Source organism: Dipodomys merriami, unplaced genomic scaffold (genome assembly GCF_024711535.1).
Source record: "Dipodomys merriami isolate MVZ:Mamm:240054 unplaced genomic scaffold, mDipMer1.0.p SCAF_19, whole genome shotgun sequence".
Classification (NCBI taxonomy): Eukaryota; Metazoa; Chordata; class Mammalia; order Rodentia; family Heteromyidae; genus Dipodomys; species Dipodomys merriami.
In genome coordinates this window covers 11,595,979-11,620,427 of record NW_027203270.1, presented here as the reverse complement: position 1 = coordinate 11,620,427, position 24,449 = coordinate 11,595,979, and the positions used below count along the sequence as shown (strand labels likewise).

Below are 24,449 nucleotides of genomic sequence, written 5' to 3'. Positions count from 1 at the left end.
TCTCAAGCCTATAATTCTAGTTACTAAGGAGGCAGAGATCGTGAAGGAGGCAGAGATTTTGAGGGTCACAATTCAAAGCCAGACCAAACAGACAAATCAATCCAAAGCACCTGGCATGAGAGTATTTCCTAATACCCATTCTTGAAGATCCTTTTATCTCCAAAGGAAACAACAAAAAGCTGAAAGTGGAGATATGACTTAAGTGATAAAGTGCCAGACATGAGCAAAGAAGCTGAGAGAGCTCAAAACCCTGAGTTCAAGCTTTAGTGATGGCACAAAAAGGAAGAAATATCGTTAAGAGTATAGAGAATGGGTTGTTTGGGGCATTTGTAGATATGCCAGTTCCTGTGTATACTATTGAACTTTAAGAGTTTTGATTAGGGCTGGGAAGTTGGCTCAGTGGTAGAGCGCTTGCCTTGCATGCCTGAGGCCCTGGGTTCGATTCTTCAGCACCTCATAAGCAAAAAGAAAAAAGCCAGAAGTGGCGCTGTGGCTCAAGTGGTAGAGCGCTAGCCTTGAGCTGAAGAGCTGAGGGACAGTGCTCAGGCCCAGAGTTCAGGCCCCACGACCGGACCCCCCCCCCAAAAAAAAGAGTTTTGACTAAATATCAATTTACCAAGCATAGTTGCTTCCCCCCCCCCCCCCGCCCTGCTCCTGGGGTTTGAACTCAGGGACATGGCTCTGTCCCTGAGCCTCTTTGTGCTCAGGGCTAGTGCTCTACCTCTTGAGCTATAATGCCACTTCCAGCTTTTTCTGAGTAGTTCATTGGAGGTAAGAGTCTTACAGACTGTCTTGCCCGGGCTGGCTTTGAATCATGATTCTCAGATCTAAGCCTCCTGAGTAGCTAGGATTACAGGCATGGGTCACTGGCTCCCAGCAAGCACTTCATTTTCTTTAATTTTAGGAAGCCTCGCTATACAAGTGTGGAAGTAGTTACCAATTCCTGATATCTTTCCTGGTGTTTGTATTTGAAAGGATGCATTGTTTCATTAGCTGATAGATTAAAAAAAATTTGGGTTTAATCTGTATCATGTTCAGATGGTCTGAATGTATATAATACTAACACAATGATAGTAGTGACAATGTTTCTCATTTCAAGTTTAGGGCCATACATACTATTCAAACTTTATTGTGAAATTCTCAAAGAAATAGGACTCTTTTTGACTCTTTTTGTTTTGTTTTACAACTATTTATCATTTCCCCTACCCTATTTGGGAGAATTTTAATTATTAAGGACATTAGCACTTTATCTTGATTAAATGTACAATTATTTTTTTCCTAGTTTGCACATATCTTTTAATATTTTTTGGTGGTTTTAACATTTAAAAGTGTCGTGTAATTACCCCCCCACACACACACACCCTCCCTTGTTTTCAGTAGTGGGGCTTAAACTCAGGACCTCATGCCCTCACTTGGCTTTTTTGCTGGTTTATTGTAGATAGTTTTACAGACTTTTCTGCTCAGTCTGGCTTTGAATTTCAATCCTTAGATCTTAGCTTCTTGAGTAGCTAGGATTCCAGGCCTGAACCACCAGCATCTGGAGTAAGAGTATTTCCTAATTCCCATCCTTCAAAAGGACAGGAAAAAAGATGGTGGAAAGGAGCAAAGTTGTGAAAAGAGCCCTTCATATGTGAAATGAGGTGGGTTAAGATGATGCAAGTTGTGATTGGAAGTATGGTTCAGGTGGTAGAGTGTCAGCCAACCAATGAGCAAAAGCATCAGATACTGAGTTCAAGGCCTGGTCTTGGACAACAAACAAAAAAAGATTATTGAAGACATTTCAAAGACAAAAGTATCCCATTTACCCTTGCTCAAATACTTAAATTCAAAAGAATAAGGAGAAATTCTTAAACTCCTGATTGCTTGCTGTAAAAATTAAAAGTGGTAAGTTTGAAAAATACATGAAAGAAACATTTTAATGTGTTAGAAAGAACTAATGTAATATGATAAACATCATGCTTACAAAGTTCAAGAAAGTACTTCTGCACTAAGTGTTAATTGTCAGGAAGGGAGACCTGAAGATCAATGGATAAGCATTGTATGTGAAGTCCCTGGCTATGATTATAGATGCAGCTTTGTTAATTTCTTGACCACTAATGCTACATAAACATGCTGTATTTCATTTGAAAAATCCCAAAACTGTAAGAGGATCTCAAAGGTTAATTATGCGCTTGATGGACAAAGAAGAACTTCTGTAGTTACAAGTTGAAATCTCCACAAGTTAGACTTTGACAGGTTTGGCCTATAACTGTTCGGGTATTTCACAAAGATCAGTTGTCAGGTAATGAGGTTAATGATGAAATTGTACATTTAAAAGATAATAAAAGATAATTTAAGCCATGCTTAAATTATCTGGTGGCTCATGCCTGTAATCCTAGCTACTCAGGAGTCTGAGACCTGAGGATCACGGCTCAAAGCCAGCCCTGGCAGGAAAGTCCATGAAATTCTTATCTCCAATAAACCAACAGAAAACCAGAAGTGATACTGTGGCTCAAGTGGTAGAGCACTAGCCTTGAGCTGAAGAGCTGAAGAGCACCCAGGCCCAGAGTTCAAGCCCCATGACCAACCCCCCCCCAAAAAAAAAAAGATGAGTTAAAAACAAACTAAACCTAGGTGCAAATAGTTCAGGCCTATAATCATAGCTATTCAGGAGGCTGAGGTCTAAGGATCATAGTTCAAAGCCTAGACAAGAAAGTTTGTGAGAATCTTATCTCCAATTAAGCACCAGAAAAGTTGGAAGTCGAGCTGTGGTAGAACACTAACCTTTAGCAAAAAGCTCAAGGACAGTGTCCAGGCCCTGAGTTGAAACCCCAGGACTGGCACCAAAAAAAAAAAAACTCAAACTGCAAGTGTGGCTCAGGTGGTGGAGTGCCAGCCTTGAGCAAATAAAGCCAAGCAAGAACATGAGGCCTTGAGTTCAAGCCTCAGTACTGGCATTTAAAAACAACAAAAAACAACCCCCCACCCCCAAACCTTAAACTTAGTCCCTCACTCCCTTAAGACTTCATGAACTAAGTGTTCATTTAAAACTTGAAGAATGTATCTTTTATTCTTCTCCATGCCAAAGTTTGAGATAGAAAAATAAAACTTTATTTTTCAAGTTTATATGCAACTTTACAGGAAACAAATCTACTGGTAATATTAAGTATATGTATTACTGATTTCCAATTGACTTCTATCATGCTCTGTGCAAAATATACAGTTCTTTAAGATATACTGTAGCTATGTGCTGGTGGCTCAGGCCTATAATTTTCACTACTGAGGAAACTGAGATCTGAGGATTGTGGTTTGAAGCCAGCCTGGCAGGAAAGTCACTGAGATTGTTATCTCCAATAAACTATTCAGTAGAAGCCAAAAGTAGAACTGTGGCTAAAGTGGTAAAGCACTAGCCTTTAGCAAAAGAAGCTCAGGAACAGCACCCAGGCCCTGAGTTCAGAAAAGAGAAACACTATAGCTAAAAAACCCCTCTCTGTAATACAGAAAAACATTCTGCTTACACATACAAGCTTTGAGCACATTTCAGGTAGTTCCTGAGTAGAAGTCAGAATTGGCTACAGTTTTCATTTTATATTGTCATCATACAAAGAACAATAAAAGATGGATTCATGGATGGAAGACAAGCCAAAAAGTATTTACAACAGTTCTTCAGGTGGCGGTGGCAGTGGCAAGGATTCAGTAAGATCTTGATCAGAGGCAGGAAGAATAGAGAACTCCTGACATTGGATCTCATTGTTGAAATCTTCTTGACTCTTGATAAAATCTGGTGGCAAGGGCAAGTTAAGTAAGTCAGAGTGTGATGGAAATGGTTGTTTGTTCTCAGAATTATCAACTTCATAGGCTTGATTTAGACTGTCCAGAGATGGTTGAAGATAAGTAGAATCATTTGCACAAGAAGATGTAGTTGTTGTGGGTTTGTCTGACTGGTTCCTGTCTTGTCCTTCCACATCAACAAAATGAAGTGGTGGAAGAGGCAGATCTGCATCATCTGAAGAAGAAACTGCAGTACCAATAGTTGATCGGTCAGCACTGTCCTCTGATGTGCCAGTTCCTGGCTCTTTTATTTTGTCTGTTTTGGAATTGGCATCTCCAATATTTTCACTTGATTCAAACAACTTAGCTGCTAAATCATCTACTATATGTGTGCTTTTGTTTGGTTTCCAGGTCATAAGTGAAACAATTGATGTGTGTTTTGTGGATATTTCATTTTCTCTAATGTTATCCATACATATGTCAGGAGTTTCTCCATCAGCAAATGGAGATCTACCTGCCCAATTTTGGTCCCTTAACACTGGTTTTCTCAAACATTTCCATAGGATGATCATCAGTATAGCTACCAACATAGAAATCAGAATTATACCAATTAATATAGCAGCTATTGCATTATAATTAGTTTTATGTGGAGTTCTTTTGTTACTGGTAGGTTTTGAGGTGAACACTGGTGTATTCCTCGGTACATTGATAGTCTTAGGTAAGTAAACAGTTGATGTTGGCTGTATGGATAGATTATGAACAGTTGGTAGCACTGGTGTTTTAGAAGAGTTATAAACAAGTAATGGTGATTGTTGAGAGGGAGTGAAGACATCCAGTGATTGTTTGGTGGAAGTATGGGGAGAATGTGGTAGTTGTCTAGCAGAGGTGAACACAGGCGGTGCTGTTTGTAGAAAGGAGGTATTGATGGTTGGAATTGGTAGACTGATGATGTTGTCAGGTTGTCCAGAAGTGTGAGCTGCTGGCTTCCCAGAAGAAACATAAATAGCCGGTGTTGGTTGTTCAGCGTTGATTTTGGCAGGTGATATTGGTTGTCCAGAAGAAATGTTGTTGAATTGTGTTAGTTGATCCAAAGCATTTCCTGTTGTGTTTTGAGAATTAGTTGAGATATATGGCACTGATGATGTAATTAAAGCAGATTGTGGCTCCTTTTCTGGTATGGCCTTTGTCTCTGAGAAAAATACATTGTTCATGTATTCACAAAACAAAATTATGATGAAATATTTGTGATCCATTTTAGAATATTTCTTCCTTACCAGTGGTTTTACAACAAAAGAAAGAAAAAAGACATATCATTTGATGTCAAATTACATTTGTTTTTCTTTTTTTATTATATCAGTTATACTGAAATGGGGGATCATTGTTAATTAAATTTAATTATTTTCACACATATTTACAATATATTCCAATTAATCTCATCCTCTATATCACTGTCCCCGTATTGATCAAAAACTCTTATTGAGGTTCTTTATACTGTTTTCATACATACTTGCAATATGTTTCAAAAGTATTCAATTTCCATCTTTTCTTTTTCCCTTCTACCTTCTCCTACGTTGACTATCATTAGAATGACTGACATAAAAAGCAGGTAGACACCTGATTTGTATTTACTATGCTAATTTACATTTGACTCACCATAGGTTACTATAAACAAATCTTGTATAGTCCAACTCATTATGGAGCATTTGGACCTCCTGGGCAGTGGTCTCCTAATCCTTGGATCTGTATTTGACTCTGTGGCCCCTCTCTCCTTAACATTATTAACAGTATTAACTCCTCAGCTCAGCTCATACTTCTTAAGTGCATAGTTCAGTGTGCTAGGTCCGGGTACTTGTTCTTTTTACCCTCTGTTCCTACAAATGATCCTGTTACCTGGAGGAATACCAGTGACAATCTGCTACCATAATCCTATTGTCCTTACTTTTCTCTTTCCCCTTTCTTCACCATTGGACATAGTTGACTATTCCTTCACTAATATTTGACTAGCTCTTTGTAAGACAACCATGACCTTCCACTACTCTCCTTTATGCCTCTCATAGATAGTTGATACTCAGTAATCACCCTTATCTATTCTGTTTCAAAATTTTTCTTTGTGTTTTCTTCACATCTTCATGACATAACTCCCGATCTGCAGTTATCTACTTTATTAGTCAAAGATTTTCTTTCACTGGGCACTGGTGGCTCAAGCCTACAATCCTAGCTACTAGGAGGCTGAGATCTGAGGATAACAGTTTGAAGCCAGCCCAGGCAGAAAAGTCTGTGAGATTCTTATCTCTACTAAAACTACCAAAAAAGCCAGAAATGGAGTGTATGGAGTGTAGCTCAAGTGGTAGAGCACTAGCCTTGAACACAAAAGTCCAGGACCAGGGGGAAAAAAAAAAAACTCTTCTTCAGACCTTCTATGCCATAACTCCCAGGTCTACATAACCAAACTAAATCTTCTTTTTTTTAAGTCCATTTGTATGCTCCTTGGTGGTTAGTGTGTGTGTGTGTGTGTGTGTGTGTGTGTGTGTGTGTGTGTGTGTGTGTGTGTGTGTGTGTGTGTGTGTGTGTGTGTGTGTGTGTGTGTGTGTGTGTGTGTGTGTGTACATACATATCACTATCAGCAAATTTGACATGTTTAAAAATGGAATCCATCTTCACTTCAAAACTGATTACTCTAATGAAATTGATATTTTGGTTATTCATACCACTAAGATTCTTTTTTTGGGGGGGGGTTATGGGGCCTGAACTCTGGGCCTGGGCGCTGTCCCTCAGCTCTTTAGCTCAAGGCTAGCTAGCACTCTGACTCTTCCAGCTTTTTCTGCTTATGTGGTGCTGAGGAATCAAACCCAGGGCCTCATTCATGCAAGGCAAGCACTCTACTACTGAGCCACCTTCCCAGCCCCACCACTAAGGTTCTTATACACAGTTTATTGTATTAGTAATTTTTGTGTAGACCTCACGATCTAGCAACTGTGTTCTTATATCCCATAGTTTTAAAAAGAATCAGTTCAACTCTTAGGGTCAGAATCTTAGTGATCCCTGAATCTGGTCAAGTCATAGTCAAGTAAGCATATTGCTACTTTTAGTCATGTATTAGTGACCACTAGATTTTTGTCAGGTTCTGGCTAGGTTTAACATAAAAAATAGTTTCAAGTGGTTCATATTCTTGTGGTTGAAATACCAGGAAAAAATAATTACAGTCATTTGATGTTTCCTCACAACGTTACTCAGGGGTACATAGTGGAACTAATCTAGCCTGGACAGGTTTCAGGGTCAGTTTCCCAGAGACTTAAAACTGGAACTGAATCTTAAAAGGTCTGTAAGAACTAAGTTAGCAAAGGAATGATCCATTTGGGATGAACAAACAGGCATGAAAAAGGAAGCACATTGGGGTTTTTTGTGGATGTGGCAGAGAGTAAAACTTGAAGAATTAAGTTCTGGTTCTGCTTCTGCCACCTTACTACCTATTAAGCCATGAGAGTAGTCACACAATCTGTTCACTTCTGCCTTACTTTAAAGTGAAGAGCTATACCAAGACAACTTTTAGCTCTGAGTATACTTGTTTTGTACTATACCAAACACAGTGGGGGTAACTATTAGTTATTTCTTAACATTAAGGAAAGCAAAACCTCAATGTTATATATGATAAAAAACTAAAATTAATCTGTAGATTTATCAAAGAGACATTTGTTGTTCTGTTCCAAGGCACAATTAAAGATTTTAAAAGTAGACTTTCTGGGCTGGGAATGTGGCTTAGTGGTAGAGTGCTTGTCTAGCATGCATGAAGCCCTGGGTTTGATTCCTTAGTACCACATAAGCAGAAAAAGCCACAAGTGGTACTGTGGCTCAAGTGGTAGAGTGCTAGCCTTGAGCAAAAAAAGCTCGGGGACAGTACCCAGGCTCTGAATTCAAGCCTCAAGATAGGCAGAAAAAGAAAAGTAGACTTTCATGCTTTGAGTAGTTTTCATTGGTTATCCCTCTACTACTGGTAAAGCAGTGATAATAAAATGAGACCCCATCTTTTTGGGGATGAGTGTTCTTTGTGGGTTTTTGTTTTGTTTTGTTTTGCTTTTGAGACAGGGTTTCACTATATAGCCCAAGCTAGACTTGAACTAGCTATGTTTTGAGGCTGGGCTCAAACTCTCCTTCCTCCCATTTTCACCTGCTGAGTGATATTGCAAGTGCATTCCAAAATTGCCCCATTTTAGTAAGGAAAAAAATACACGATTGATTTCCATGTTGTCTGTCTCTCTTTTCTCCATGGTGTGTTAAGCCTTACTTTAAAGTTCTCATTAGAATTCCTGCTTATGATGAATTACCTTAAGTGCTCCCTTGCTTGAGGGTTTCCCATTGCTGTTGAGATAAGACTTCTAAACTGACTTTTCTTCTTTTCATACTTTCCAAATACACATTTTTTACCCTAAACACTCTTAATTATGCTGTTTTTCACTCTATGGATGTATTCTTTTTTTCCAAGTCTATCCGTTTTTGCCCTTCTGATTGCATATCTGTATCTGTCTTTATCTTGCACAACTGTTTGAATTCTCCTTTTTTTGGTCAGTCGTGGGGCTTGAACTCTGGGCCTGAGCACTGTCCCTCAGCTCTTCAGCTCAAGGTGAGCACTTTACGACTTGTGCCACAGCACCACTTCTGGTTTTCTGGTGATTTATTGGAGATAAGAGTCTCACGGACTTTCCTGCCCGGGCTGGTTTTGAACTGTGATCCTCAGATCTCAGCTTCCTGAGTAGCTAAGATTATAGGCGTGAACCACTGGTGCCCAGCTCTTTTTGTTTTTTATTGTTTAATTAGCTGTTCATTTTTTTCACACAGTTTAGGTTAGGGGTTTTTGTTTGTTTTTTATACCTGGGCCACCAACTTTTAGCAATTTTGAGTCAACCAATTTTTTGTGTGTGTGTGTTCACACAGTGTTCACCAATACCAGTGCTTGAACGTAGGGTCTGCATGCTATCCCTTAGCTTTTTAGCTTTTTTGCTGAGGCTAGTGCTGCTACTTAAATGACAATTTAACTTCTTGTTTATTTCTTGTTAATTGGAGATTGTTAACTGTGATCAGACCTCAGCCTCCTAAGTAGCTAGCACAACAGCCACTGGCACCTGGCTTAGTCCACCAATTTTTTATTCTGAGATTTTTTTTGGTTTCATGGAAGTTTTACTTCCCTGAGTACTCTTCACCTAGAATCATCCATTTGTATTCTTGCTACCTTTGCTTCTGTGTGTTTGAACAAATGCCCACATCTTTTTTTTTTGGGGGGGGGTCCGGTCGTGTGGCCTGAACTCTGGGCCTGGGCAATGTCCCTTAGCTCTTCAGCTCAAGGCTAGCGCTCTACCACTTGAGCCACAGCGCCACTTCCGGCTTTTTTCTTTTTGCTTATGTGGTGCTGAGGAATCAAACCCAGGGCCTCGGGCATGCAAGGCAAGCGCTCTACCACTGAGCCACCTTCCCAGCCCCTAAATGCCCACATCTTGCTGAACAGTAATAATGGGGGGAGGAACATCGTGATATCATGCCCTACTCCCACATGTAATTTGCTCTTTTTTTTTTTTTTTAATTGCTTGGCTTTTCACATTGTCTTTTCATCACTCTCATCTCAAACAAGATTAAAGAGAATTCTGAAGGAGGAGGGGCAGGACCTAGGAAAGGAAAAGAAAAAGAAAAAAAAGAAGAAAAAAAAGGACCTTGTCTAAGCATGCATATACTATGTGTTGTTTTAACACTGATGATGTATGTATTTTGTTTCATTGGACCTTTAAATGGCTTCAGAGGAATGGCTTTGTGGTATACAAATCAAGAGATAAATTGAAATGACTTAAGTGTAAGGATTTGTCCAAGATCTATGTAATTTCTCTGCCCCACAGGCCTCATAATTTGATTCCTCTTCAGTAAAAGTACCTTCCATATTAGACACTCAGTAAACATTTGATCCATATTAGTCCTCTTCTTTCTATTTCACTTTTCCCACAGTTTGCGGTGGGGTTTTTGCTGTTGTTTTGTTTTGTTTTGCCAGTCCTGAGGCTTGAACTGTGGGCCTGGGCACTGTCCCTGGGCTCCTTTTGCTCAAGGTAAGCACTCTACCACTTGAGCCACAGTGTGCTACTTCCAGCTTTTCTTGTGATTAATTGGAAATAAGAGTCTCACAGACTTTCCTGCTTGCGCTGGCCTTGAACTACAGATCTCAGCCTCCCAAGTAGCTAGGACTACTGGCCGGTATAAGTGAATGCAGCTTCTTTTTTCACTTTTATTAAGACTTCTTTGAGGTGGCTCACACCTATAATCCCAGCTAATTGATAGTAAAGATGGAGAAAGCATGGTTCAAGGCTAACCCAAGCTCAAGGCCTCTTCCCCTTACCCCTCCCCCCAAAATTGCAAGACCTTATGTCAAAGAACAAGTCAAGCATGAGTGTATGATTGGTGTGTGTGTGTGTGTGTGTGTGTGTGTGTGTGTGTGTGTGTGTGTGTGTGTGTGTGTGTGTGTGTGTGTGTGTGTGTGTGTGTGTGTGTGTGTGTGTGTGTGTGTGTGTGTGTGTGTGTGTGTGTGTGTGTGTGTGTGTGTGTAACTACAGAAGAAAGGACTAGGAGATATGGCCCAATTGATAGCCTGCTTAAGGCCCTGAATTCAAACCCTATTACTGCCAAAAGATTTCTACCAAGGTATAAGCAAAAAAGGTAAAATCTAAGTAAGTAAATTCTGGGTGTTTTGTTCTGCTTGTTTTTAAGATGAGCTATTACTGTGTAACTCAAGCTGGCCTTGAACTTAGGATGTTCCTGCCTCAGCTTCCTAAATGCTGAGATTAGATGAATGCACTACCAAATGCAGCTTAGTAAATTCAGTTTATCTGGTTTGCAAAATGTTTTATTCATTTTGCAAAAAGGAACAGATTTGGAATTTTTGGCATAGAAATGAGAACTAAATAATCTATGCAGTTCCAATTCACTATTTTTGTAGATTACCAAAAAAGGGCTTTGTTAGAAAATGTTATTCTTGAATGTTTCACTTTTAAAATGATTTTAGAAAATGCTTTCCAAAGCAGCAGAAGATATAGGCCATGAATTGTCTTCAGCCGAAGATGTTTTCCTCTTTTGTGACTGCTTAAAATAATTTAGTTTTTTTAAAAATACCGTTCCTGGGGCTGGGAAGGTGGCTCAGTGGTAGAGCGCTTGCCTTGCATGCCAGTGGCCCTGGGTTCGATTCCTCAGCACCACATAAGCAAAAAGAAAAAAAGCCGGAAGTGGCACTGTGGCTCAAGTGGTAGAGCGGTAGCCTTGAGCTGAAGAGCTGAGGGACAGCGCTCAGGCCCAGAGTTCAGGCCCCATGACCGGACCCAAAAAAAAAAAAAAAAAAAAAAAAAAATACCGTTCCTCTTTTTAGTTAGCTGAAAAAGGAAATAGGGGAAATGGTGAAAACAGGAACCTAATTTGAAACCCAGTTTAGCTGGTAAGATCAATTTTAGTAGTTTATATCCTTAATGTCAGTAAGAAGTTGTTAGAAACTTCATTGTGATATTTTTCACTTGTTAGCACAATATTAAGTACAGAATTCCATTTTGGAACTGTCTCACCATTTTCTCCAGTTTACCCTCCTAGGTTTTTCTACATCATAATACTGGAATCTATTAGTTCAAATTAGTTAATTCAAAGTAGTCCAGAAAAGAAGGATCAAAGACTTAAAGAAGAATAAGTAGGAGATGTAAAAATTAAACTTTTTTTTCCAAAGGTAATGAAGGTAGTGTCAAATATATGATTTGTACCTAAAGTATATATTGTTTCTGTGTGGGGACCAGGTAATCGTAAGAAAAACTTAATGTGGAACAGAAAAATAACAGAAGAAAAACAAATAACCCAAAAGAGAAAATTGAAACAAAAAAAAAATTTTTTTTTTGCTTGTCCTGGGGCTTGAACTCAGTCTCTGTCCCTGAACCTCTCAGTGCGCGGGGCTAACACTCTATCACTTGAGCCACAACTCTCCTTCAGGCTTTCTCTGAATAGTTTATTGGAGATAAGAGTCTCTTGGACTTTCCTTAGCTGAGCTGGCATCGAACTGTGATCCTCAGATCTCAGCCTCCTGACTGTCTAGGATTACAAGCATGAGCCACTGGCACTGGGCCTAAGTTTACCACTTTTGAAACAAAATTTATAGAAAGAAAAAATTTTATGGAAAGGGAAGGATCGGTTGATAGAAGATATTGAAAAGAAAAGTTAACAAATGTCTGGGAAGAGCAGTGAGTTCTTGTAGAAGATAGAAGTGGGTAAAGTGAAGTTTGAAGAGAGAGATGCAGATGAGAGAAACCAGGCACACAGTTGTACTCCTGTCATTGGTCTGCATCCACAATACAGGGAACTAGTCTGTCCAAGCTGGAGGCCTTGAGTAGATGAGTACTCAAACTCACTTAGCCTTCATTTTAGGCTTGCCTAGCTTCTATAAGAATCCTGAAGATTCCCTCTTCTCCCGTGTCCACTTCCTGCCTGTTTATCTTCCTCCCTGACACTACCTAGAAGCGCATCTGCTAATTACTCCAAATTGCCTGTACATAATCTTATGTGGAACTTCTCTAGAAAGCCTTTATAATCTCAGGCAAAATCCAAATTTAACTACCTTCGCATTGTGATATTTTCCTCATTATTTTAGGCTGGCACTTTGAAGTTTAAATTTGCATTTTGCCCTTTCCTGAATATTTAAAAAGTTTTTTTTAAAGAAGAGGAAGATGTAAATAGTCTTAAATAATAAGCATTTTAAACACATTTGCAGTGGGGTAGGAGTCTGCATGTATTAGACATGTGTAGTACTAAGCCCAGCATTAACACTGATGCTGGAGCTTAGTGGTAGAACACTTGCCTATCATGCAAATTCCTGGGTTCATCCCCCAGCACTGAAAAAAAAGAAAGAAAGAAAAGGAAACTCTTTATTAGAGAAATTAAAAAATATATATTTTCTAGCTTCTCCAATAGCTAAAAAGGCCACTATGACATGTTAGGAGAATCATAGTATCTATGAAATGTTAAACTAGATTATCACCCATTATGAGATTTATTATTCTTCAAAAACATAGACCTATTGAAACTCCGCAATTTTTATTGAAAAGACAAATTGACTTTGTAATTGCCCAGTTTGCTCGCATATTTTATATATAAGTAACAGTTTTGTACTTTTTATTTGTATCTTATGTCCTTTTTAAAGATCAGATAAGAATATGTGACATAGATATGTAGTTAATGTGAGAATATGTATACCCATTTTATCTTAACAGTTTTGTCTTAGGAAGCTTTTAAAACAAATTAGAATATTTTCATGTCTTCATTATTACTTAATTATAACATTCTATTTGTATAAAAATGAAACCTGATAATTAAGTATACATCTAATTTCTTTTTAAATTAAGTGAAGGCAAGATGATATTTTTACTATGGAAACTAAAGGGGATTAAAAAAATGAAAAAGATTTATATCTGTAGATTATATTATGGATAGAGAAGTTTTTATAGAAACCAAGTTAGATTTTTTTTTCTTTGTGATGATGGGGGAGTCCACATAACTCTACTAAGTAAGTGCACTACTGCACCAAGATATAACCTGATACCTAAACTTTTTAATAATTAATATTTTTATGTTGTAAATGCAGTCATATCTCACGGAATCTAGTTGTATTTTCTAAACTTCTGTCATGACTGTATATTGTTTCTTTTAATTACAAAAATAAGGTTAACAAATATTTTGATTGAATAGACCTCAAAGGGTTTACAATATAAAAACCTAGTTGAAAACTTTTCTCTAAAGCAAGCTTGACATTGAATATTTTTAATTCTATGCAACAAAACCACAAAACCTGTTAGAGACATTTTTAACTATCGAGATTGAACTCAAGTTAAAAATACTAATGATTCTTTGGGTTTTAAAATCAAATCACATCAAATAGCCTATGTGTGAAATTTTTCTTACCTGTTAACTTCTTTTGCAGAATGGTAAATTCTTGTTCTAATAGATCATTTGGTGATTTGGCTAAGAAAGGTAAAAGGGTGGTCCAATTCAGATTAAAGTGCTCCTCTAGCACACTGAAATGGTTTCTGTAGAACAGAGGAAGTTTATCAATAGCTGTTAACAGGAAGAACAGGAAGCCACAAAAATGACTAAGATACGTACCACTGCTTAACAGAACTCATGTTGAAACACAATTTGGGGCTATATGATTGGAGTGCTTTGAATTAATGTTTATTTTAAAAAACCTTAAGATGCTCTAGTAATATGATTTATAACACTTAAATGTTTAAAATGAAACATTGACAAGAAAAATTATGCTTTCTGGGGGAAATTGTTCATTGGATATTAACCCATAGTGATATTTCTTTTTGGAAGAAGTAATGATGTTTGCTTATATGATCTTAAGCAAGTCACTATACTTCTGAGTCACCATTTCCTCCTCTGAAGGAGAATTTCTTTATTGGGTTATTGTAAGAATTAAATAATAGTTGTAAGTATCCCCCACATGGTAGGTAAGCAGTGTTATTCTTTTCTCATTTATTATGTAGGCCGAGCCCAGATAACAGTGTAATTAAATTATTTTTGCCAAATACTTTTTCTTCTCTTTTTTTTCTTTCTTTTTTATTTCTTCAGTGCTGGGAGCATGACTCTAAACCCTAGATTTAAATAGTTTTTTTTTTTTAAGTAAGAAATAAGCAAAGTAAGTAAAACACACCTATCATCTCAGCTATGTGGAAGGTGTGGAGGATCATTAGAACTGCAGTTCAGTCTGAGCGATAAAGTTCCAGAGATGCTTATCTCAATAGACACGTCTTCCCAACTATGGCAGGAAGCATAAACCTGATGATCAAACTGGTCCAGGCAGGCCTGGGCAAAAGAAAAGACCCTATAATAACTAGAGTAAAAGGGGCTCGATGGAGGCTTGGCTTAAGCATTAGAGTTCCTGCCTAGTGAGCTTCAAGGCCCTGAGTTCAGCAGTGGGGAGGGAAGGGAAGAAGAAGAGAATGCTAAGATAAAAGGAATAAAAGTTTATTTGTTTGGCAGTACTGGGGGTTTTGAACTCAGCTTTGTAACTTTCTAAACTGGCACTGTACCCTTGAGCCATGCCACTAGTCCTATTTGTTGTTGAGACAGCATTTCATATATAGCATAGGCTGGCCTTAAACTCTTAGTCCTTCTGCCTTGGCTTCTTAAGTGTTGAGATATAGGTATGTATCACCATACCAGCTGTTACAAATTTTTAAGTCCCTGAATTAAGTTGATAAACCTAATTTCTAGTGGTAGAAAATTAGTGTGGTTTTTTATTTTATTATTTATTTAGGTCAGTTGTGGGACCTGAACTCTGGGCCTGAACACTGCCCCTCAGCTCTTCAGCTCAAGGCTAGTACTCTACCGCTAGAGCCACAGTGCCACTTCCGACCTTTTCTGCTTTATGTGGTGCTGAGGAATCGAACCCAGTGCCTCATGCATGCAAGGCAAGCACTCTACCACTGAGCCACCTTCCCAGCAGTGTGGTTTTTTAAAATTAAAAAAAAAAAACTCACACACATAAATTTTGGGTCAGAAGTGTCTTACTGACCATCTTTAAATACCTACCAATGTTGAAAATGAACGTGTGTGTATGTGTGTGTGTTGTGTGTGTGCGCGTGCGCACGTGCATGTATGTCCTAGTACCGGGATTTAAACTCAGCCCCAAAGTCTTGTTTGACTTTTTCATCCTAAGGCTAGTGTTCTCTACTTAAGCAATACCTCTACTTTTGGATTTTTACTGGTTAATTGGAGATACGAGTCTCACAGATTTGTCTGTTGGCTTCAAACCTCGATCCTCAGATCTCAGCCTCCTTTAGTAGCTAGAATTACAGATGTGAGCCACAGACTCGCCCAGCTTATGAACCACTTGTGTTTGTTCATGAAGTATTATTTGCTAGTATTATTCTGAAGATAGGTATTTACTAGCAAGGTAGTAAGGAGTAGTGGGGGGGGGGGTGTTTGTTTGTTTTTTGCCAGTCCTAGGGCTTGTACTCTGGGCCTGGGCACTGTCCCTGAGCTGCTTATTGCTCAAGGCTAGCACTCTACCACTTGAGACAGCACCACTTTCAGCTTTTTCTATGTATGGGGTAATCAGGAATTGAACCCAGGGCTTTATGCATGAAAGGCAAGCACTCTACCACTAAGCTACATTCCCAGCCAGTGGTAGTGAATTTTAAGTATTCTGAAGAAATAAAGGCTTTCTGTTTGGTGAGAAAATATTGAGCATGAAAATTGTTTCCTAGTTAACTTTTCATTTTTACAAAGATGCTGTTTTGCTTTAGTTTCCTCTGTATTTATGTGACTTGATTAAAAGAGGGCGTGTGTTATCACCCTGAGTTCTGAGGTCTAACCTCATATTTTTAATTTGTATAAAGTGAGAAAACTTCCCAGAGTTATTTGTAATCTAAAATAGATATCTAGATGTTACCAAAATTGGTATCAGTATTCTTTCATGTTTTACTTTGCTAGCATTTTACTTCACTAGCTTTATTTAGAATTTTAAACAACGTAATAAATTAGTGGGGTTTCCCACCTCATTTAAAGATGCAGTTATGGAAATTGTAAGAAGTAAATTTGTTGGCCAGAAGCAGAACCATCTAAGCAGTTTGGTAAAAATTGCCAGTGCTTAAAACTCCTCCTCATTCTATTTGGATCAGAGAGTGTAAGAATTAGGCCTTGATGGGTGTTTGTGTTCTATTTGTTACTGTCTTATTAATCCTTCATATGATTCTGATTTGTAGCCAAAGTGAAAACCACTATTCAAGAAGGGAGGATAAAATTGTGGTCAACTTGGAAAATACATAATTTTTAAATGGCTAGCATATTAACATAAAATAAATATTACTCATTAAGTATTTTTAATGTAGATTTTTTAATGTAGCTTTGTTTTTAATTAGTATGCCCTTAGTCCATTTCAGTAGATATTTTGAAAATATTCCACATTTTAAAGCACTATTAATAATAAACATAAGCATTATTTTTTTATGAACTATGCATTGTTCTAAGAGCTTCATCAATATTAGCTAATTTAGTGATCTTCATAAGTGATCGTGGTAATCTGTATTACTATTTCCACTTGACCTGTGGGAAAACTGAGGCACACAAAGACTGTAAATTTTCAAGGTCAGGCTCATAATAAGCTATGTGGATCCCAAAACACATGCTTACTACCAAGACTCAGTCTGGAAACTTGTATATACATCATCCAAACAGCTTGTTTGTTTGTTTGTTTTGTTTTGTTGGTTGTGGTTCTTGAACTCTGGGCCTGGGCACTGTCCCTGTGCTCTTCAGCTCAAGGCAGGCACTCTACCTCTTGAGCCACAGAGCCGCTTCCAGTTTTCTAGTGTTTTATTGGAGATCAGAGTCTCGTGGACTTTTCTGCCCTGGCTGGCTTTGAACCATGAACCTCAGATCTCAGCCTCCTGAGTAGCTAGGATTACAGGTGTGAGCCACCAGTGCCTAGCTTGTTATTTATTTTTTATTGTGATTAAAATTCAACCTTTATCTTCTTGCATTACAAGATTCAGGCCATGGATTGATTTCCAAATGGAAAAATTTGCTATATTGCCTTATCATAACTTCACCCAAACACTTTTTTTTTTTTTTTTTTTGGTCGGTTGTGGGACTTGAACTCTGGGCCTGAGCGCTGTCCCTCAGCTCTTCAGCTCAAGGCGAGCGCTCTACCACTTGAGCTATAGCGCCACTTCCTGTTTTCTGGTGGTTTATTGGAGATAGGAGTCTCTCGGTCTCTCCTGCCCTGGCTGGCTTTGAACCGCGATCCTCAGATCTCAGCCTCCTGAGTAGCTAGGATTACAGGTGTGAGCCACCAGCGCCCGGCACCCAAACACTTTTGTCAGTCATGGGGGCTGAACTCTGGGCCTGGACGATGTCCCTCAGCTCTTCAGCTCAATGCTAGTGCCTTAGCACTTGAACCACAATGCCACTTCTGGCTTTTTTCTGCTTATGTGATACTGAGGAATAAAACCCAGAACCAAACACATTTTTTAAATGTAACTAATTGAGATGGAAGGCTTGACTTGACTCTAAGTTTTTACTGTACTTGGATTCAAGCTAAACAATTATCTTGAATAGACTTTGTAATTTTTCAAACCTGAGCACAGATACAAACATACCCCATTTTCCTTTGTTGATATCACATTGGATAATAAAAATGAAAATTTATCTTTTATTAATTCACTTGGCATCCTTGAAGTTCAAATAGTAACCAAGCTTAGGATATTTGGTATTTTTGTTTGTTGGCAGTGGTTGAGACAGTCTTACCATTTGGCTTAGTGATCCTCCTGCCTCAGCTTCTCAAGTGCAGGATTACAGATGTGCATCGCCCCCCAGGTACTTGTTACTAATGATCCAATAAGCAGCATTTATTTCAAAGACATGTTATTCTTACATGCTAATTCATACTTCAGACTTATGCTTAGCCTTCTGATGTGCCTTTATTTCTTATAGATCATTATAATGTGTTCTAAGACAATAAAATACAAATATGCATGGTTAGTTTTATGCTAATGATCTTAATTTATGCAGAATGGTTTTAATATTTATAGTAGTAAAGCACTTTCTTTCGTATAACCGTGTATGAAAATGAAGGATGTAGCATGAAATTAACTACATTGATATAAGAGCTAGTATGAATTATGCCAGATCTAATCAAAGGTTACCATTAATTTATACAGTTCAGCTCTGCACATTAGGAATTTTACTTCTGTTTGATATTAAAGCATACTCTTGGCTCTAAGGACATACTGAAACTTTTCAAAGTTCAGTTCCATTGGTAAAAATTATCTTATTGCTGAATAGAAAAGATTCATTTATTCCTTGCTATCACTGTTAGTCAGTTTCCTCGGTTTAGCTTTAAACCCTTCCCCAAATGGTTGTTTTATTTGCTTTTCAATATATTGTCAAACAGAAATACATAGTTTAAGTAATTAAGCAGGCATACACCTCCCTTCCTGCCCTACTTGATTTTAAATTTTAGATTTTGTGACCAACACTTAGACATTAAATTCCAAATGAACTGTGTTTTTCTCCTCTATAACCTTTCTCATAGCTACTTTGCATTTTTATTTCCTAAAGCATCTGTTAGTTGGTCAGTTTTTCAGTTCCTTCTTCACCCGTTCTTTCCCTTGTAGCTGTGCGCACTCCAGGAGATTGCATCATGAGGTTGGGTCCTGTAAGCTGTTTTGCTCTTTTCCAAGTGTCTGATTCAGCAGGCCAGAGCCCACTGCTTGCCAGAAAGTCACCGTTGCTTCTAGGCTGGCGCTTGCCTACTTGTTTTGATCGTCTGAGAGATGAGACTTTGTTTGCCAGAACCACAGTTGATAGAAATAGAAAGGTGCAGATAAGAAAAAGTACTGCAATTATAATTAAGCAAATGAGCATAGCCATGTTGTTTTCCGCACAGACATTTTCTTTAAAAACTTCATCATGACTTTTGCTTGTGTTTTCAGAGCTTTCTGTTATTAGAAAACTGTTGTTGACAACAGAAGATGTATAGAGCTCCTGTTGAGATTTAGAAGGTAAAGATGCCATGTGAGAAGAGGTTGCTATTTCTGGCATATTTGTAGAATTATTTTTGTAATCCACTTGAGGAAAGTCAGGGTTTGAGTTAATGTTTCCATTTTGGTGTGTGTCTGGGCTGCTTTGAATAGCTGAATCCCAGGCAGTAGGCTTACTAGCCCACAGCTGTGTATGGTTGGCTTTAGTTCCAGTTGACAAGGGAAAAATGATTGTGATCAGAAAAGCAAGATGTAGGTACTGTCCTATGTGTTCCATATCCATGAATATTCTGGTAATCTGTGGGGACAGCAATATCAGTTGTTAAATTGTGAAAGAATAATAGCTCCTAGATTTGGTATTTGTAATAAGAAGACAATCATTACAGATAAACTATAAACTCATGCCTTAACATTTGCTGTTGAATTCCTTCTTTCCTAGTCTCAAATTATTTATAGATCATCATTTAAGTTTCTATTATATGTTTAGATGCTGTAAGTTAAGCATTAAAAATATCTTTTTCAAATTAAATACTGTTACTTTTCATACTTTTCTCTCCTTTCAGCATGATAGACTTCAGCTTTGAGACAGATGCTTCTCCTTTGACTGTTTACTCATTTTCTTTTACAAAAATAAAAAATGGACTGTTGTTTTTGAAATCCCCACCTTCCCAGCTCACACATTAACCAATCTTTGCAGTAGAAAAATGTGGCAAAGTTTTGCTTCATATGTAAAAGGAAAATACAAATGACTTTTTTTGGAAAGAGGAAGTTTTTAAGAAACTAGAACTAAAAGAAGACTTCAAAATTCAAGTTGATTTTGTTTTTCCTTCTTGGGCATTTATCTTGACACTTATAATAAAGCAGTACTTAGAAATACATTTCTAGATTTGTGAAAGCAGTTTTATGTTGCTACTTCTCCATTTTCATCTGTATTTTATCTCAACTTACTGTGACTTTCTGAAAAGGAAAACATGCTTGTGTTTTCAGTGTAAAGATATTCCTAACAAAGAAAAACAAATTTCTTCTAAACTTCTAAAATTTCAACAAAAAGGATATTTTTGTTGAAAATATCTATCTAATTCCAACAGTCTAAAGAAAGATATACAATAAAAATGCCACAAAGATATTTGACTTAGTATGAAGTAGAAGATTACAAAGGGTCTCAACATAAAATTGAAAAAGTTGAGAGATTTCAGCAGGAGTCAGAACCACAATTCAGTGGCACGGGTATTGTGTGAGCAAGAACAACACCAAAAGTTGAGACTCCATTTTGGCTGAGCACATCCTAGAAGCCTATACAAAAAGGGGACAAGTTATATTTCAAATTCTTATCTACCATAAATTTAGAAATTTGGGGAAAGCTGGCATATCTGTTCCAGATACTGATAATCTAGCAGGAAAATATTTTTTCACCATTAGCAAGTTACCTCTTTTATAATAATATTTGTTTGTCCTGAGCTACTTTTGTAAGAGTATTTTGTTCTTAGTGTTTATTTGAGGGAACTAAAAGCAAAAACTGGATTATTTGGAGGTTTGGTAATGAACTGGCTGAGAACCTTGTGTATTTTGTAGAAATTCTTTTCAAGCTTGCACGTGTAGAAGAATCTTTCCCCCCCATATGCAGATTCTGATTCAACAGGTCCAGGATGGTACCTGAGCTTCTGTGTCTCTTAACTCACAGATGCCATTCTATTAGTCAGGCTTTTGAACACCAAGGTATTTTTTTAAATTAGTAATAGTTGCTTTTGTCAGTAGATAATACTTTGTATTCTATTGAAATAAAGAAAGTGAGAATAGAAAGTGTGATATGTTGGGTTACATACACAAAAGTAGCATATAGGATCAAGATTATCTTTTGGATTATTATCACTTAAGATATAATGGCTTCAGTTTTTAACTTGAATGATAGAACTCTTTGGATACTTATGATTCTTTCCTGAAAAGAAAGTTTAAATTGAATTAGTGATTTCCAACCTTTTAATTGAGAGTGGACTTTTGCATTAGATGCTAAAATGATTTTAAAGTGTGTTATTTTTGTCACAGTTAATTAACAATGTAGGATGCATCATAGCATTTGTGCACATTTTAGGAGAGCTTACCACAAGACAGATAATAGGCCCCCTGTCAATTGTCTTCAGCCAGATGTACTATCGTGCCCAAATAAACAAGCAGATGACAGAGTGAGACTTTCTCTTATTCTTACAAATGCCTGAGAATTGATGACTGTTTCTCCTTCTCTAATTTTGCCACAAAGTGATTAAAAGTTGTTACATTTTTAAATCTCTGGACATTTTCAATAAAGTGTATAATGACCAAGCATTAGTAATGAGAGATATTTTTAAAACTCTTTTTTAAAATATCAGACGTTTGAATTTTACTTGTAAAACCCAAGTTCAGATTTTTCCCTAATCTTGAATTTAAACCATACTAACAATCATAAATCTTTCCAATTCTAACTGTTTAAATTGCATACAAAATTTCATATGACAGAAGAAAGCAGCATACATTTTCAGTAGCTTATGATTCTGTTTTGTTAACGAGATTCTTACATACCTTTTGAAGTACTTCCTCAAACACAAGTTTGAACAAAGTTATAAGTGAAAAGAATAAGAAAAGTCAAATTTATGACCTACCTTACAAAATGCTTGGTCAAATCTGATTATAATGTAATTTTAATAAACCACTTCTTTTCTTGTCTTCTTATTTAAAGTAGACTATGTTTTGAGACCTTGAAACTTACAGTAAATCTGCAGTTAAAAAGATTTTATACAGCAAGCTTTCCACTTTCAAAACCAAACCACAGATGACACATTTCCTTTTTGCTGCAACTCAAGCACATGTCACTGTAGAAAAAACTCCCACTTGTGTCGTGGGCCACTGGGATGATAGGAGGCTTTGTAGAACAAATCCACGCCTCCAGAGGAGGGAGGGTTTTCTGTTTAACATCTCTTCACTTTGTGTTCATTATGTATGCCTGCTATATGCTTTTGACTGATATACTAGCATTGTTCAATAGCAGTTTTAAGGTGGCGACTTTAATTTAGCAGTAAAGCCTTCCTTAAAATTTTTATTTGTATATGACAGACTTAATGAAAATGTGAGTATGGAGCCCTTAGGATACTTGACAGATAATAGAAATAGTGTTATGTATAATTGGCATTTCAATTTGTGGAACTGCAACAATGATTTGAGAAACTACCTTGTAAACTTGAGTTATATAAGACAGTGGGAATGTAGCTTAGTGGTAGAGTGCTTGCCTAGCATGCATGAAATCTGTAGAAATTCTTTTCAAGCTTACATGTATGTAAGAATTTTTTCCCCAAATACAGGTATGAATTTTCATCTTGTGGTGGTATATTGGTGCTCAAAAGTTTGAGATTCGGGATTTTAGATTAGAGGTGCTCAATCTGTATCTTTCTTTTTTTTTGGGGGGGGGTGTCCGGTCGTGGGGCCTGAACTCTGGGCCTGGGCGCTGTCCCTCAGCTCCTTCAGCTCAAGGCTAGCACTCTACCACTCGAGCCACAGTGCCACTTCGGGCTTTTTATCTGCTTATGTGGTGCTGAGGAATCGAACCCAGGACCCCATGCATGCAAGACAAGCACTCTACCACTGAGCCACCTTCCCTGCCCCTGTATCTTTCATTATTTCAAGTATTTTTCTTTTGTTTGAAAGCCACTTAATATGTCACAGTTTTATTTCTTCCCAACAGATTAAAAACTCTGATGTGAAGACCTTTATCATCATTATTGGTAGTACCATCACCAGAGTAATCAAGTATAGAAAACATTGAGCCTAAGTTAATATAAATTATTTATATTGGAAATGCTAGTACCATATTCCCCAGGGCTTTGTAACCAACGCTACTCATGTTGATTAATGTTGTTTTGGTTTTCAGCAACAGATGAACTAATATGGCATAATCAAAACTAATAATCATAATATGGCATAATCAAAATTGGTATTTATTGGCTCACATGATTGAATAGTCTATGGATAATTTTTGAAATTAGGAGGGACTTTATCTAGGACTTAAATGATATATCCAAGGCTTTATATTCTTCATTTCTCAGCTCCTGCTCTTAGTTTTAAGGCAGGTTTTTCCTTTATATCCCAAGATAAGGGTTATCTATTCAAAGAGTTATATATTTGGAGAGAGAGAGAGAGAGAGAGAGAGAGAGAGAGAGAGAGAGAGAGAGAGAGAGAGAGAGAGAGAGAGGAGAGAGAGTGTGTGTGTGTTTTATAATATCAGAGGGAAAACTGTCTCAAATCCCAACAGTGTAAGGCTAGTCTCTGAATTGGGCCCCTGACAAGATTATCCTTGTTTGAGTAATATGTTCATTGCTGAAGCAGTCTCTGGCCAGGGTAGGGTAAATGGATTGTCTAGTCTATTCCATTTCATTCAAGGTGGGTCATTCCCACCCAAATTGTTTACATGAAAAGCTTGGTGGGCCCAGATGGGTTCATCCAGCAGTACTGGCTGTCTTACTCTTCCCTTGATTGAGGGGCAATTTATTTATTTTTTTGCTTCCTTAAATTTTTTTATTTTATGTACTTATTTATTTATTTAGTCATTCCTGGGGCTTGAACTCTGGGCCTAGGCGCTGTTCCTCAGCTCTTCAGCTCAAAGCAAGCACTCTACCACTTGAGCCAGCACCATTACTGGTTTTCTGGCAGTTAATTGGACATAAGAGTCTCATGGACTTGCCTGCTCCGGCTGGCTTTGAACTGAGATCCTCAGATCTCAGCCTCCTCAGTAGCTAGGATTACAGGCATGAGCCACTGGCCAGCTTGCTCAAATTTTTTAAATAGGAGATTTGGAGATTGTTCTCTTTTTTTCCTGTAACCTTATTTTTCAATGTCTGGAGAACACTGAAATAAGACATGAATTCAGAATTTAATAATTGTATTATATTGTACTGTCTAGAAAACAGATCAGAGCGGATGGGAAGTTAGCTCAGTGATAGAGTGCTTGCCTTGCATGCATGAGGCCCTGGGTTCAATTCCTCAGCATCACGTAAACAGAAAAAGCTGGAAGTGGCGCTGTGGCTCAAGTGGTAGACTGCTAGCCTTCAGCTAAAGAGCTGAGAGATAGCACCCAGGCCCAGAGTTCCGGTCCCATGACCAACAAAAAAAGAAATAGAAAGAAGGAAGGAAGGAATC

The 24,449-nt window shown here is 37.7% G+C and overlaps 3 protein-coding genes across 13 annotated transcripts in view; 1 reads left to right on the top strand and 2 right to left on the bottom strand.

Moving 5' to 3' along the window:
• Nf1 (neurofibromin 1) overlaps positions 1-24,449 on the top strand; it is a 244,947-nt gene that overhangs the window by 172,800 nt on the left and 47,698 nt on the right. The window lies entirely within an intron of this gene.
• Evi2b (ecotropic viral integration site 2B) lies at positions 661-18,563 on the bottom strand. Its single transcript, XM_070026878.1, has 3 exons — positions 18,518-18,563; positions 13,705-13,857; positions 661-4,939 (listed from the first exon to the last, which is right to left on the bottom strand). Exons 1-3 carry the CDS (start codon positions 18,561-18,563, stop codon positions 3,633-3,635), a joined length of 1,506 nt encoding a protein of 501 aa, XP_069882979.1. The 3' UTR covers positions 661-3,632.
• Positions 16,657-22,126, bottom strand: Evi2a (ecotropic viral integration site 2A). The gene is made up of 2 exons (XM_070027257.1): positions 21,923-22,126; positions 16,657-19,587 (listed from the first exon to the last, which is right to left on the bottom strand). Exon 2 carries the CDS (start codon positions 19,570-19,572, stop codon positions 18,874-18,876), a length of 699 nt encoding a protein of 232 aa, XP_069883358.1. The 5' UTR covers positions 19,573-19,587; positions 21,923-22,126; the 3' UTR covers positions 16,657-18,873.